Below are 17,350 nucleotides of genomic sequence, written 5' to 3' on the forward strand. Positions count from 1 at the left end.
GGGCTTGGAAGGGAGTCCGAATTTTGTAAGTGTAAAGCATGTCTGAATTTTTATGATATAAGCATATGGTCCGAGTTTCTTATAGCCTAGTCTGACTTTCTTGTGATGTTTTCTTTGGTCCGAACTTTATATATGAATACAAGAGTCCGAATTTTATGTAGGGGGCACAAAAGTCCGAATTTTTTATATATATCACAAAGGGTCCGAATTATTATATGTTATAAAAGTCCGAACTTTATGAGGAGAATGCACTTGGTCCGACTTTTGTATCAAGGAGATAAGGTCCGACTTTTGATTTGTAGTTGGTGGTCCGAGTTTTGTGAGGTAACATAAAGGATCCGAATTTTATAAGATATGATGCATGGGTCCGAATTTTCAAAGAGTTGTTGTCTTGATCCGAGTTTATGCTTGATGTCTTGGGTCCGAGTTTCACCTAGAGGGGTGTTTGGTCCGAGATTTGTTGTCTGTTAAGTGATTAACCCTGTTAAATGTTAACTGTGTTATGTATGTCAGATATGTAAAGTAAGTTAACCTTGTTATGTATATTAAGCTCCGTATGTGCGATAACCCTATTAGTTCTGATTGACTCTGTCATATGATGCATGATTGGATGAACGTGAAATAACTGTTATGTGTTACATGGCGATGATTGCTTAAACACACTTCGTGACATATATTGCATGCGAATCCATGCGAGCTTAACTGATTGTGTATACATGCATAACTATAGGACTTGACTGATTTCTTGTGAGCACATAGTTAGCATACCGAGCAAACCAAGGTGAGTTCACACTCTTACCAAGGCATGGGATTCCCGGGGTTTGGGAATGGGATTGAAGGAATGAGGTTGAATAGATACCTGTACTTACACTGTTACTAGACTATCTACCATCGTCCTCGGATGCGCAGGACACATACGTAAAACCTACGTATACTTGTACTCATCACTGTCCTCAGGTTGCGAAGGACACTCACGTAAAACCTACGTGAACTTATACTCACTACTGCCTCGGTTGTGTCAGGCACTTACGTAAAACCTACGTAAACCCCCGCGTACCACTGTCCTCGGTTTGTGAAGGACACTTACGTAAAACCTACGTAAACTTTGTATGTACTACTGTTCTCGGTAAGCAGAACACTTATGGTTACAAATAGTCTAGTGTATATGCAGTTATGGGAAGCCCCCACCAATAGAACATACTATCGGCCCAGTAGAGCCACACGTTACGAAAGGAACTTACTATAACAAACTTACTTACTGTGAACTCGCTCAACTAGTTGTTGACTCTCTGTTACATGCCTTGCAGGTCGTTAGGTATACGTGGAGCTTGCACAGGGAGGCGCGGTCGTTGTGGACAAGGATCGTGAATGCTTGATTTAAACATTATCACATTACATACTTTATTTATGATTGGGCTTTTACTCATACGCTTCCGCTAAACTTTGTTATTATACTTATGTTTTGGAACACCTTTCATATGGATTGGTTTGGTTTTACTGTTTACACCTTTCATACACCGCGTGTGGATTTTGGGGGTCTGACAGATTGGTATCAGAGCCATTGGTTATAGAGAACTCGGTTTTAATAAGGGAAAAACGTTTTATTAAAACCAGACTATAACCAGTACAGTGCTCAACGATCCACAACGACGCCTCGCTCCACGTGCAAGACTTAACATCCTAGGTAATAATGTTTATGTTTATTGCCTACATGCTAGAATTACATAGAACATTGCTCGTGGTACGCTTAGATTACATTGTCTACTATTCGTTATTGCTTGAGAACACTTGTGTGGTTACTCTCTTCTATCATCGCACTATTCGCGAACCTCTCTCAATTATGTTACATTTGCTATGAAGATCATGGCTGGACGAATTAACTTGACACAAGCCCAGTTGACAGCTCTTATCAACGAACAAGTTGCTGCGGCACTTGCAGCTGCACACGCAGGAGGTATATCCTGCAGTCGTAACTCATACTAGGATCTTTAGATCCTACATTCCTAAATCAACTCCTGTATTTAACCTTGTCCTATTCTCACATTATGTCAACCCGCTCAGCAACCTGTTTGCACTTTCAAGAATTTCATGGACTGTCGTCCAAGCACGTTCAGTGGCACGGAGGGAGCAGTGGGACTCCTCCATTGGTTTGAAAAGCTCGAGTTGGTATTTGAGATGTGTGAATGCCCTGAGGCTCGCAAGGTGAAATACGCCACTGGTACTTTAGAAGGGATTGTGCTAACTTGGTGGAATGCGCAAGTTCAACTTTTGGGATTCGCAGCTGCTAACGCCACTCCTTGGAATGATTTCAAAGAGCTGATTAAGCGAGAGTACTACTCACGAGACGACATCCACAAGTTAGAGGTGGAGTTCTTCAATTTGAAAATGACAGGGTCGGAGATTGAGGCTTATACTAAAAGGTCAAACGAACTGGCCGTTCTGTGTCCAACTATGGTGGACCCTCCTATCAGACGCATTGAGTTGTATCTCAAGGGGTTGGCACCAGATATTCAAAGCCACGTGACATCGGCCAACCTTGCTAACATCCAGGATATTCAGCGCCTTGCTCATCGCCTCACGGATCAGGCAGTGGAACAAGACAGGCTGCCTAAGTGCATCAGCGCTACTGCTACCGTTACCACTTCTGCTACTCCTGCTACCCCCAGTGACAACAAGAGAAAATGGGAGGGGGATTCCAGCAAAGGTTCAGCTTCAGTTCAGTCTCAGGTGCAGCAGCGAAAGACTGACAACTATCAGAGCCCTAGTCAGCAATCTTCGGGCAATCGCAGATAGGGTGGTTATCGAGGGAACCTCCCAAGGTGTAACAACTGTAACAGACACCACAGTGGCCAGTGCAATAAGGGTCGCTGTCAGAGGTGCCTCAAGATGGGTCACGAGGCCAAGGATTGTAGGAGCCCGCGGCCTGCGAATCAGAATCAGAATCAGCAGCAACAGCAAGCACCGCAGAATCAGCAACAGGGCAACAAAGGATGTTTTCATTGTGGCGCTGAAGGTCACTTCAAAAGACACTGCCCTTAGTTAAACCGAAACCAGATCAACAACAACAACAATAACCTAGGTAACGGAAACAACAACGGTGGAAACAACAACAGCAACGAAGCTAGGGGACGTGCATTTGTGCTGGGGCAGGGTGATGCCAGAAATGATCCCAACATAGTTATGGGTAAGTTTCTTCTTGACGACTTTTATGTTACTGTATTGTTTGATTCGGGAGCGGTTACAAGTTATGTGTCTTTGAAAGTTAGCCAAATGTTAAAACGTGCACCAACTCCCCTAAACACCAAACATGTCGTAGAGTTAGCTAACGGTAAAAGTCTAGAGGCCACACACATAGTTCAGGGTTGTAATCTTATCCTCGCTGGTCAGACTTTCTCCATCGACCTCATTCCTATAGTTCTGGGTAGTTTCGACATCGTCATTGGTATGGACTGGTTATCCAAACAGCAAGCAGAGATCCTATGTAAGGAGAAGATCATTCGTATTCCCCGTTCTGGTAAAGAACCTCTCGAAGTTCAAGGCGACAAGAGTGGTGCTGTGGTTGGCATCATCTCCTTCCTGAAGGCTCAGAAATGTTTACGAAAGGGTCACACTGCCATTTTGGCATTTGTTACTGATGCATCAACGAAAGAGAAAAGAATAGAGGATATCCCAGTTGTACGCGAATTTCCTCAAGTGTTTCCTGAAGATTTACCTGGCCTACCGCCTCATCGCCAGGTCGAGTTTCAAATCGAGCTAGTTCCTGGAGCAGCACCAGTAGCCCGCGCACCGTATCGATTAGCTCCAACCGAACTGGAAGAACTGTCAAAGCAACTACAAGAGCTCTTGGATAAGGGCTTTATTCGTCCTAGCTCTTCGCCTTGGGGAGCTCCAGTATTATTTGTGAAGAAGAAAGACGGTACATTCAGAATGTGCATAGACTACCGCGAACTGAACAAGGTGACAATGAAGAACCGCTACTCTCTACCACGTATTGATGACTTATTCGACCAGTTGCAAGGGTCGATCTTCTACTCCAAGATTGATCTGAGATCAGGGTATCATCAGCTGAGAGTCCGGGATGAGGACGTCTCCAAGACAGCATTCAGAACTCGCTACGGCCATTACGAGTTTCTAGTCATGCCATTCGGGCTAACGAACGCGCCTGCAGTTTCATGGATCTTATGAACAGGGTGTGCAAGCCTTACCTAGACAAGTTTGTGATAGTTTTCATTGACGACATCCTGATCTACTCCAAGAGTCAGGAGGAGCACGAGCAACATCTACGTCTTATCTTGGAACTTCTTCGAAAGGAACAACTGTACGCCAAGTTATCAAAATGCGACTTCTGGCTTCGTGAAGTCCACTTTCTAGGCCATGTGGTAAACAAGAATGGGATTCATGTTGATCCATCCAAGGTAGATTCGATCAGGAACTGGCCTGCACTGCGTACACCAACGAAAATATGCCAATTCTTGGGTTTGGCGGGTTATTACAGACGGTTCATCAAAGACTTCTCCAAGATTGCACAGCCGCTTACATTGCTGACGCAGAAAGGGGTTACCTATCGCTGGGGTAATACACAGGAAACGGCTTTTCAATACCTAAAGGATAGGCTCTGCAGCGCACCTATTCTCTCATTGCCAGAGGGCACGGATGATTTTGTGGTCTATTGCGATGCGTCGATTCAGGGTCTTGGTTGTGTATTGATGCAAAGGGATAAAGTCATTGCCTATGCTTCGCGGCAACTTAAAGTTCATGAACGGAATTACACGATGCACGATTTAGAGCTGGGAGCCGTTGTTTCCGCGCTTAAGATATGGCGACACTACCTGTATGGTACCAAGTGCACTATTTACACCGATCATAGGAGTCTCGAGCATATCTTCAAGCAGAAGGAATTGAACATGCGTCAACGACGATGGGTCGAGCTGCTGAATGATTACGAATGCGCCATCAAGTACCATCCAGGCAAAGCCAATGTTGTGGCTGATGCCCTCAGTCGAAAAGATACTACACCTAGGCGTGTACGAGCCTTGCAGCTTACTATTCAGTCTAGTCTTCCTGCACAGATACGAGATGCTCAGGTAGAAGCATTGAAACCAGAAAATGTCAAGGCTGAAGCCTTACGCGGTTCAAGGCAGCGATTAGAACAAAAGGAAGACGGCGCCTACTATGTAACGGGGCGTATTTGGGTCCCACTATATGGCGGTTCACGAGAACTTTTTATGGATGAAGCTCACAAGTCTCGCTACTCGTTACATCCAGGTTCGGACAAAATGTACCACGATCTCAGAACTACATATTGGTGGCCTAGCATGAAGGCCCACATAGCAACTTACGTCGGCAAGTGTTTGACCTGTGCGAGGGTCAAGACGGAGTACCAGAAACCTTCAGGCCTACTTCAGCAACCCAAGATACCACAGTGGAAATGGGAAGAAATTTTCATGGATTTTGTTACTGGCCTGCCTAGATCCCAGCGTGGGAATGATACTATTTGGGTGATTGTAGATCGACTCACAAAGTCTGCTCATTTCTTGGCTATCAAAGAAACGGATAAGTTCTCTACCTTAGCAGACGTCTACTTGAAGGAAGTTGTTTCGAGGCACGGAGTGCCAACCTCTATTATTTCAGATCGTGATGCACGATTCACTTCAGAATTATGGCAAGCGATGCATAAATCTTTTGGCTCTCGGTTAGACATGAGCACAGCTTATCACCCTCAGACGGATGGGCAGTCTGAGCGCACGATTCAAACCTTAGAAGACATGCTTCGAGCGTGTGTTATCGATTTTGGCAACAGCTGGGAAAAACATCTTCCGTTAGTAGAGTTCTCATACAATAACAGTTATGACACCAGCATACAAGCCGCTCCATTCGAGGCATTGTACGGACGTAAATACCGGTCACCTCTCTGTTGGGCAGAGGTGGGGGATAGTCAGATCACAGGTCCAGAAATGGTAGTTGATGCTACTGAACGAATTGCACAGATACGACAACGCATGGCGGCAGCTCGTGACCGTCAGAAAAGTTACGCTGATAAGCGTAGGAAACCACTCGAGTTCCCAGTTAGGGATCGAGTGCTACTCAAAGTCTCACCCTGGAAGGGTGTAGTTCGTTTTGGAAAATGGGGCAAGCTCAATCCGCGGTATGTTGGACCGTTCGAAATCATCGAAAGAATAGGCAAAGTGGCCTACAAACTGAACCTACCAGCAGAACTCGGTGCAGTTCATAATGTTTTCCACATGTCAAATCTGAAGAAGTGTCTGTCAGATGAGACCCTCATAGTTCCTTTGAAGGAGCTCACTATCGACGAGCAGTTGCATTTCGTCGAGGAACCTGTTGAAATCATGGACCGGGATGTCAAGGTCCTCAAGAACACCAGAATACCTCTTGTACGAGTTCGTTGGAACTCCCGTCGTGGCCCAGAGTATACCTGGGAACGAGAAGACCAAATGGAACTCAAATATCCCTAGTTATTCGGAAACCGTGCAACCACTACTGAGGCTGAAGCTACTACAGAATTTCTGGACGAAATTCCAAATCAACGGGGGGATGATGTGACACCCCAGGAAAACCAGTAAACGATACAACTTAACTAGCTTCCTCAGTAACCGCATGCTAAATTTCGGGACAAAATTTCTTTCAAGTTGGGGATAATGTGATAACTCGAGTTTCCGAGATTCCACTTTCGCATTTATTGCACGTTCACTGTTTGTTTAGTTGTTTACTTGCACAATTGGTTTGCTTTGTAACTGTATACGTTGTGATTTGATAAAGTGTATTATGATTATTGCATGGTTATGTGTTATTTTGCGAATGATATCACAAATGCATGAACTTGGTGATGAAACTGTAAATTATGTTGTGATGGGTGTGCTTTATGTAAAAGGTGATACTTAGGGGTGAGTAGGGTAGTTCGTGAAACCTTAACAACTCTTAACCCTAACCTCCTTCACTAATCACCTCACAATCATCATACGTACCTAAGATTCCTCTATAATTCTCTCTACAATCATCTTCTTCATCATTGGCACAAGCTCTCAATCATCACTCTTGATTCCTCTCTTTATCTAGAATCAATCCAAGGTAATTGTTTAATGATTTCTTGTTGTTAATCCTTGATTATGTGATTCATGCAAAACCCTAGTTCTACATATAATAGTTCTGTGTTTATTGATTGATTCTGGTTATTGTGAAATGTTTATGAGTAGTTGTGTAATCATTTGCCTGACAATAGGATGCCTGATATGTTAGAATCGTTTGATCTTGATTTGATTACAGCATTGTCAAAGTATGAAGATTAGGGTTTCTTGATCGAAAACGTAACTGTTACATTGAACATGAACATTCGCATGATTGATTGTATGATCCAAACTTTTGATTATTTATGAAGTCCGAACTTTTGATTTCTTATAAGTCCGAATTTTATAATGATGTTGGGTCCGAATTCTTGTGTAAAGTAATAATAAGGTCCGAGTTTTAAGAAGGGTAGGTTGGTCCAAATTTTTATAGATAACATAAGTCCGACCTTATGCTTGATATATAAGTCCGAATTTTTGGCAAGGGCTTGGAAGGGAGTCCGAATTTTGTAAGTGGAAAGCATGTCCGAATTTTTATGAAATAAGCATATGGTCTGAGTTTCTTATAGCCTAGTCCGACTTTCTTGTGATGTTTGCTTTGGTCCGAACTTTATATATGAATACAAGAGTCCGAATTTTATGTAAGGGACACAAAGGTCCGAATTTTTTATATATATCACAAAGGGTCCGAATTATATTTATGTTATAAGAGTCCGAACTTTATGAGGAGAATGCACTTGGTCCGACTTTTGTATCAAGGAGATAAGGTCCGACTTTTGATTTGTAGTTGGTGGTCCGAGTTTTGTGAGGTAACATAAAGGGTCCGAATTTTTAAAGATATGATGCATGGGTCCGAATTTTCAAAGAGATGTTGTCTTGATCCAAGTTTATGCTTGATGTCTTGGGTCCGAGTTTCACCTAGAGGGGTGTTTGGTCCGAGATTTGTTGTCTGTTATGTGATTAACCCTGTTAAATGTTAACTGTGTTATGTATGTCAGATATGTAAAGTATGTTAACCTTGTTATGTATATTAAGCTCCGTATGTGCGATAACCCTATTAGTTCTGATTGACTCTGTCATATGATGCATGATTGGATGAACGTGAAATAACTGTTATGTGTTACATGGCGATGATTGCTTAAACACACTTCGTGACATATAGTGCATGCGAATCCATGCGAGCTTAACTGATTGTGTATACATGCATAACTATAGGACTTGACTGATTTCTTGTGAGCACATAGTTAGCATACCGAGCAAACCAAGGTGAGTTCACACTCTTACCAAGGCATGGGATTCCCGGGGTTTGGGAATGGGATTGAAGGAATGAAGTTAAATAGATACCTGTACTTACACTGTTACTAGACTATCTACCATCGTCCTCGGATGCGCAGGACACATACGTAAAACCTACGTATACTTGTACTCATCACTGTCCTCAGGTTGCGAAGGACACTCACGTAAAACCTACGTGAACTTATAGTCACTACTGCCTCGGTTGTGTCAGGCACTTACGTAAAACCTACGTAAACCCCGCGTACCACAGTCCTCGGTTTGTGAAGGACACTTACGTAAAACCTACGTAAACTTTGTACGTACTACTGTTCTCGGTAAGCAAAACACTTATGGTTACAAATAGTCTAATGTATATGCAATTATGGGAAGCCCTCACCAATAGAACATACTATCGGCCCAGTAGAGCCACACGTTACGAAAGGAACTTACTATAACAAACTTACTTACTGTGAACTCGCTCAACTAGTTGTTGACTCTCTCTTACATGCCTTGCAGGTCGTTAGGTATATATGGAGCTTGCACAGGGAGGCACGGTCGTTGTGGACAAGGATCGTGAATGCTTGATTTAAACATTATGACATTACATACTTTATTTATGATTGGGCTTTTTCTCATACGCTTCCGCTAAACTTTGTTCTTATACTTATGTTTTGGAACACCTTTCATATGGATTGGTTTGGTTTAATTACATTTACTTTTACTATTTACATTGTTCTATATGATTGGTGGCTTGATCCTGGTCAGTCACGCTCCCAAGCGGTGATACTCCGCGTATAGATTTTGGGGGTGCGACAGGGCTTGCACACTCTGTTCATAAGATCCGTGAAGACCGCAGGTGCATTCGTCAATCCGAAAGGCATAACTAGAAACTCATAATGCTCATATCGAGTTCTGAACGCTGTCTTAGAGATATCCTCGTCTCGAACTCTCAGTTGATGGTAGCCTGACCTCAGGTCAATTTTGGAGTAGTAACTCGACCCTTGCAACTTGTCGAATAAGTCATCAATGCGTGGAAGAGGATAATGATTCTTCACATTCACCTTGTTGAGTTCGCGGTAGTCAATACACATTCTGAAGGTACCATCTTTCTTCTTCACAAATAACACTGGAGCTCCCCAGGGCGAATAGCTAGGACGAATGAAACCCTTGTCCTTAAGGAAACACTTCTGGGCCTTAAGGAAAGAAATGATGCCCACCACAGCACCACTTTTGTCACCATGAATCACTAAAGGTTCTTTACCAGAACGAGGAATGCGTACGATCTTCTCTTTGCAAAGAATCTCTGCTCGATGTTGAGATAACCAATCCATACCAATAACGATGGGGATGAGATCGATAGAAAACGTCTGACCAGCTAAGATGAGATTACAACCCTTAACTATGTGTGTGGCTTCAAGACTTTTACCGTTTGCTAGTTCTACCATGTGCTTGGTGTTCAAAAGTGTTGGGGTACGTTTAAGCATTTGACTAACTTTTAGAGACACATAACTAGTATCGGCACCCGAATCAAATAAAACAGTAACAAAGAAATCATCCAAAAGAAACTTACCCATCACCACGTTGGGATCGTTCCTTGCATCACCCTGACCAATCACAAAAGCTCGACGCCTGGCACCATTGCCATCGTTGTTTCCCCCATTATTGTTCCCGTTCCCCTGATTATTGTTGTTGTTATTCTGATTCTGGTTCAACTGGGGGCAGTTTCTCTTGAAGTAACCTTCAGCACCACACTGATAGCATCCCCTGCTACCCTGCTGTTGCTGCGGCTGATTCTGTGGAGCTGGTGTCGTTGGCGATTCTGATTTGCCGGTCGTGCGCCCCTGCAATCCTTTGCTTCATGACCAAACTTGTTACACGTTAGACAACGACCCTTGTTGCACTGCCCACTATGATGCTTGTTGCATCGGTTGCACTTGGGGTGGTTTCCCCTGTATCCACCCTGCCCTTGACTACCAGAAGATTGCTGACTAGGACTCTGGTAGTCATCAGTCTTTCGCTGCTGAGACTAAGACTGAGCTGATGTTGAACCCTTGCTTGAGACTCCATCCCATTTGCGCTTGTTGTCGCTGGGGGCCTCAGAAGGAGTAGTAGCACCAACACGCTTGGGCAGCCTGTTCTGCTTGACTGCCTGATCAGTGAGACGATGAGCCAGACGAATAACTTGCTGGATAGTGGCGAGATTTGTTGCAGTCACATGACTCTGGATCTCTGGCACCAAACCTTTAATATACAGCTCGATACGCTTGATAGGAGGATCCGCCATAGTAGGACACAAGATAGCCAACTCGTTTGATCTCTTCGTATATGCTTTAATTTCCGACCCCGTCATCTTTAAGTTGAAGAATTCCACTTCCAACTTGTGGATTTCATCACGATTACAGTACTCTTCCTTGATCAATTCCTTGAAATCGTTCCATGGGGTGGCATTAGCAGCAACCAACCTCAGCATTTGGACCTGAGCGTTCCACCATGTGAGCGCTACACCTACAAGAGTACCAGTAGCATACTTCACCCTACGAGCCTCAGGGCGTTCACACATCTCGAAAACAGACTCGAGCTTCTCAAACCAGTGAAGGAGGCCTACAGCTCCTTCAGTGCCGTAGAAAATAGTAGGTCGGCAGTCCATAAAAGTTTTGAAAGTACAAACAGGAGGCTGAGCATTTTGACCTGTCGTGCGAGTAAGAAGAGACAAGATTAAGCACAAGCGTTGGTTTACGAGGGTAGGATCTAAAGATCCTAGAGTAAGTTGCTATGGCAGGTTATACCTCCTGCCTGAGCGGCTGCGAGTGCTGCAGTAACTTGTTCATTAATTAGAGCCGTCAGCTGGGCTTGAGTTAGGTTGATACATCCACTCATGATCTTCATATCAAAGGAAACATGAGTGAGAAAGGTGTCGCGAAAGTGTGATGACAGAAGAGAGTAAGCACACATGTGTTTTCAAACGATAGTTGCTACGTTTAACTAAGCATACCATGAACAATGGACTATGTAACTAATAGGTAGGCAATATAAACATAAACCATATCACCTAGAGTGTTGAGCCTTGCACGTGGAGCGAAGCGTCGTTGTGGATCGTTGAGCACTGTTCGGATTATAGTCTGGTTTTATCAAAAAGCTATTCCCCTTTTTAAAACCAAGTTCACTATAACCTGGCTCTGATACCAATCTGTCACACCCCCAAAATCCACATGCGGAGTATCACCGCTTGGAGGCGTGACTGACCAGGATCAAGCCACCAATCATATTGAACAAGCATGTAAGTAATTATTAAATCCAACACAATATAATTGCTGTCCAAACAAAACATAATCTAAGTTGTAAGCAGAAGCATAATGTTAAAAAAACAAAGCATAAGTTTAAATGTTTCAAAAGTTTAACATGGTACATATCTGTCCATGTACCACAACGACTACGCCTCCTCGTGCAAGCTCCATAAGCACCTAACGACCTGCAAGGCATGTAACAACGAGTCAACAACAAAGTTGAGCGAGTTCACAGTTGGTTGCTTAGTTTTACAAGTTTGTTTTGAAAACCATAAGTTGTTTCGTAAACCATGAGTTAACCAGTGTCTTTGTTTCCCAATCCATATCCATAATCAGTGGGGGCTTCCCCATGTGAACCACTAGACCGTTACCATATCGACAACTGACGAACAATAGTTGTGCCCTACGTCAATGTCTATCATCATTGACTAAGTGCCCAGATCCATTAGTACACGCCCGTCCGAACGGCAAGGTGTGAGGCTTGTCAACCCTAATAGCGCTATTAACTAATGACCCGCTCGCCATTGGCCCGACGATTAAGTCGATATAAAAATGAGGGACTTCATGATAGAGTTTTGTCTAGTAAGTTTAAGGTTGTTGTCCTACCCAAGGAGGACGAACGTACGTATTCTACCCAAGTAGAATACGCAGGATTAATATTGGCATCCTACCCAAGGAGGATGGCCATACATATCCTACCCAAGGAGGATATGCAGCTTCCGTTTTAATTCTTTAACCCATTCCCAACCACCGGGAATCCCATGCCTTAGAAAGTGTTTGAACTCACCTCGGTTTGCTCGGTAAGATTAACTACTTGCTCACAAATAATTCAATCCAAGCCTATAGTGTTCATACATGCGTAATCAGTTGATAATCACATAGTTCAAGTAACAGTCATGATCATAACATGTATTCGAGCAACAACTAACACATAGCATTTAACAGTTATACAAGCTCATGCAATTCATGCTTATCATTAACAACAACTAACTAACCCAGTTAATCCTTAACAGACCTAACCGAGTTACTGTGCTTGTTTAACCCTTGACGAAACCCCATGTTTCGTCATGACTCTCACTTGACGAAACCTTAAGGTTTCGTCGTTATCACCCTCGGCGAAACCCCCGGGTTTTCGTCAACATCAGTGTTTCGTCATAATGCATAGGTTACGTCGTGACATCAGTTAATCATACAGAACCCTAATCATCCTTATCAACCGTTTCACACTGTTATCGATCCTACGGTTATCATACAACACAGTAATCATTGATCATCATACCTGCAACCCGTACCCTATGCATAACAGCTCGCTAAACTCTCGTACAGTCTACACAATCATCACATATATACAATTGGTAAACATTTATGTCTACTGGTTCCTTATCATAAAAAAATTATCATATGATTATGATCTAGATAGTATGATCAGCTTCATGAAACCCTAACATATATGTTTTCTAATAACCCATAAACCACAAGAGATTACAATCATCACGAATCAATCATCACTAATTGTCATGCAAGGAAATCATTAGCATCTTTAAACCCTAATCTGTATAAAACAATAGTCACCAGGTTCTTCACACATAACACTCATACAAGGTACAAACTGATTAAATCAAGTAGTTGTATCAAGTAATTACACACTAACCGATTCAAGATGCACAGATAAGAATTCGAGAGAAGGTGATGGTTGCCATCGCACAAAGGATAGAGAGGTTCTAGGGTTTTCACTTGGCTCAGAATGTGGCAACCGAAATAGTTTCACGTAATATATACCAGCCCTACCGTACTGGGCCCTGAATGGGCTTTGGCGAAACCCTGGGTCGGCGAAACCCCAGGTTTCGTCGTGTGGGTTATGGCAAAACCCTAGTGTTTCGTCGTGTGTGGTTTCATTTGTAAACAGTTAAGTTTATTAAACTTATTAACACATAACATACACAATACAACCATTTATCAATCAATACAAGGTGCACATATTGCTACGTAGTGAATTACAAGTACACAGTTGTGAGGAAAAACCTTTGAAAACTCGAGTTGTCACAAAAGTTTCAAGGTCCAACATTTTAAAGTAATGTGACACTAGATAAAACTAACTCACTAAAATTGGTAGTTCGTTGTTCGGTTGAAAATTTTGGTTCAGCTGTACCGGGTTAAATACTGACACCGTGTTTTGTTTAGATAAATACATAATAAAAATTATTTTTGCACATGTTTTATTATCCAAATAATTAATCCAACTTTTTAGACTAAAAATTTTATTATTTTGGACACGGTTCCGGTACCGGATTTGCTGACTGGCAGTTTACTGAACTAGCCGTGCAGCTTAACGATCGATTGCGGATTTTGTGTCGTTTTTAATACCCATTATATTATTTATGTAAAATAATATTTATTTTTGGGTTTTTCGAACAGTTACTGTTTCGTTATGCGGAATGTTGTATCTCCCGCAGGATTGCTCTATTTTTATGCGGACTTGGACAATTTCGTTTTTAATTGGAATTTTGTAAATAATAAGGCACATATTATTTTTGGACAAAGCTTTTTATAGAATATTTGTGTAGACATAACTGTATGTCTTGTTTTCATTGTGTCAGGCTGTACCGCGACTAGTATTGACAAGTATCGTTTATTCGCATTCCTTTTGTTAGTCTAGGATATTGCTTCTAATCGCAACGGATTCGTTATCATAATTCAATATGATTTTTATAATTCCTAGACTTTCAAGACTTTATTTAATTAAAATCAAGTCAGATACGCGAAAATGATAGTTGAAATAGTTGTTCAGGTCGTACGGAATTACCGGATTTTTGCCGATTGTCACATTTATAAATAGATGTTTATCTGTAGAGATCATGATTCTTTTAACAACAATTTGATACATAAAGATTTGATCAGAGCCTTTATTTAGTACTATATAGGCGAAGGCAGAAACCGTGATGGCACTAAACGTCACCAGTAGCAACCGGAAGGTAAAAGCCTTTCCCTTCCTTCTCCTCATGGCTTGTTTTCCATTCATGATAGGAAACGGTATACACCACAAACATAAAGAGTTTTAACAAGGTATAGAATCCGTTTGTGAAAGGAATAGTTATTGCCAGCTCTGCGGTCAAGCTCCGATTATAGCTGATAAGGAAATTAGCCATCATAATAACAAGACCATAGGCAATAGCAAAAAGAACCATCATCAATGATGCTTGTAGTCTTTTGCCTTTCATTAGCTCTGAAGCCCTCCCAATTGCTTTAAGTCCAGTAGAACCATCTTCCAAAACTGAAACAATCAAACTTACCATCCAAAGGGTCGCGACGTAAAAGTAGCAAAGTGGAATTGAAAGAGTGATAGCCCCTATGAACCAAACTGCCCATGAATTAACTACCAAAATGGATGTTATACCAATAGAAAGTGTGTAAAACAAGGCAATGCCCAAAGTGAGCAAAATCATGTAAAAGCTAGTTACTATTGGTTTTTTCCAGCTCTTTTTAATTTTCAAGAAAATGTCTTTCGGGCCTAGTACTTTGGCAGTGTAAGCTTCAGATGAAGAAGAAACTGTGGCAACCAAGAAAAACAGCATGATAATTGAAGAGACAGCCTTGCTCAAGAGTTTGACAAGGAGAATCTCACGAAGGTCGTTGAATGCGCCAACATAAGTAGTTTGATCGAATCTATTAGTGAGATCATGAACCATGTTCGGGTGTTTCGCTAACTGCAACACAATATCATTAATAACAGGTGCAAGTATATACTCCTGAGCAAAATCTAACTGGGAGAATGAAAGAAACACAAACAACAGGATTGTAACAAGAATCTTCCCATTTCTGCTTGTGGTCTTGATAGACTCCCTGATTATTCCAAAGAACCCTAAAGAAGACTGGGGCTGTGGGATGATTGTGCTCTCCATTCTTTATGTTTCTAGTTCTGTTGATTAAACATCATTGTAGTGTCAGTTATATAGTGTACTTTGGCTTGGTAATTAATCATGTCATTTTCAACTGGTTTTCATTCTAAGTATATTAATACCAAAGGGTTGGTAATTTCAAGATATATGCAAACAAAACTTTTAAGGTTTATCCTTGGTCTATTTTCATCGTTGGAAAAAATAGTGACCTTTTCTGGATTGACATGAATACTTGCCGGCTACGGGTTACCCAGCAATTATATATTGTAATTGGTACAATCGTAGGAAATTGTCTAATAATAATTTGTGATATAATATATTGGCTGTTAATTAATAGCGTATGTTGAGGTCAATGAAACTGAATGAAGACCAACTATGCGATATAACCAAAGGATTGTTGGTGGATAGGTACACCTCTAATTAATTTATTTGTTGTATTACAATGGTTGATAACTTTTTCCCCATTTTATTCTTCGATGTGTCTGATCAATCTTTTTAGCTATGTTTTCTGCCATGAATAATATGCGTATTAAGTCTCCTTATCAAAATAAAACGTTTTAGCATAGAAATCCTCTCCCACGTTACCAGGCATGGTCATGGAACTGACATCAAGCTGATATTGTCTAAAAAATACATAAATTACCTGAATTAACAGTTATATAAGTTAAAAATTCAACTTATATTTTAACTTTGTTAGTGATCTTAGTTTAAAATTTAAATAAAAGGTAAAGTATCATATAACACTAGTGGGAAACCCGCACCTTGCAGCGGTGCTTACAATATGGGCAGGAACATATTTCAAACAAAAAAAAAAAAAAAAAAACAATTAAAGATAACACATGAATCTATATAAAACTATAAAGGTACCCACGCTTCATGGGTACAACAGATAGTTAAATGATAGTAAGCTATGTTCTATATACATTGTGGCACAACAGAATGTTTATAGAAGTCGTAATTTTACATTAATAAATGTAGGAAGCGGAAATTATAATAAAAAACCAGAAGGTGATGTCTCCTTTTATTTAGAAGTTTTTATCTAAAGTGTTAGTTTTTGAAAAAAGCCCGTGGCCTATTTTGAAAGGGCACTTGTATTAATAAGGAAAGAATAAACTTTTATTTTTTAACCAATGTAATTAAAGTACTTAAAATAAAATTGACTAATCCTTGGAAAAAATGTACAAATTTAGATAACTCCATAGATTTTTTTTTCTTTTATAAGTAGCCAAAAACATAACACCTACTTAAAGCAAATACATGGGATTATTGGTTTCCATTTCTCCATTTAAAATCCTTGCAACAACATGTGCACCTCCACCACCTCCGACACAAGCGACGCGCTGAGAATTTCAATGCCTGATGCGCGTCCTTGTCTTCGTAGAAAATGTCGTGCCTATACAATTTTTCAATGTCGGACATGGACATGTTAACGATCCACATCGGATCCAACATCCTGAAATTTTCACGATATCTATTAAAAACAATCACTGCCTCGTGTGTGTCGGAGTCATAACACCATAACCTCATTTCTCCAAGAAAGTCTTGCTTCATCGGCATCAAGGGAATCTTATCCACCGCTTTCGCTGGCTCATAAACAAGCTTGTATCTGCCAGTGTTGGTTGCCGGATCAAGAGTAAACTTGATTTGTTGATAAATAGGGAACTGAGTTTTGTACGACTTGTCTTTCCAGCCAGACTTCTTGTTCATCTTTATCAGTCGCTCGAATAAAGTTGCACCAGCAAAGTTTGAGCGATTTATGAGCTCAGCGATTTATGAGCTCAATCTTCTTCAATGCTGCCACATCATAAAAAGGCAA

General features: G+C 41.3%; 1 protein-coding gene across 1 annotated transcript; it reads right to left on the reverse strand.

The window, feature by feature from the left end:
• Window positions 1-14,583: 14,583 nt before the first annotated feature.
• Window positions 14,584-15,537, reverse strand: LOC110931943. The gene has a single exon (XM_022175312.1). The coding sequence runs from the start codon at window positions 15,535-15,537 to the stop codon at window positions 14,584-14,586; it is 954 nt and encodes a 317-aa protein (XP_022031004.1).
• Window positions 15,538-17,350: the final 1,813 nt, after the last annotated feature.

The sequence above is a fragment of the Helianthus annuus genome, chromosome 3 (assembly GCF_002127325.2).
Source record: "Helianthus annuus cultivar XRQ/B chromosome 3, HanXRQr2.0-SUNRISE, whole genome shotgun sequence".
NCBI lineage: Eukaryota > Viridiplantae > Streptophyta > Magnoliopsida > Asterales > Asteraceae > Helianthus > Helianthus annuus.

What these genes read in the sequence shown, in the direction of transcription:
- LOC110931943 (XM_022175312.1), bottom strand. Translation starts at nt 15,537, where the DNA reads ATGGAGAGCACAATCATCCCACAGCCCCAGTCTTCTTTAGGGTTCTTT.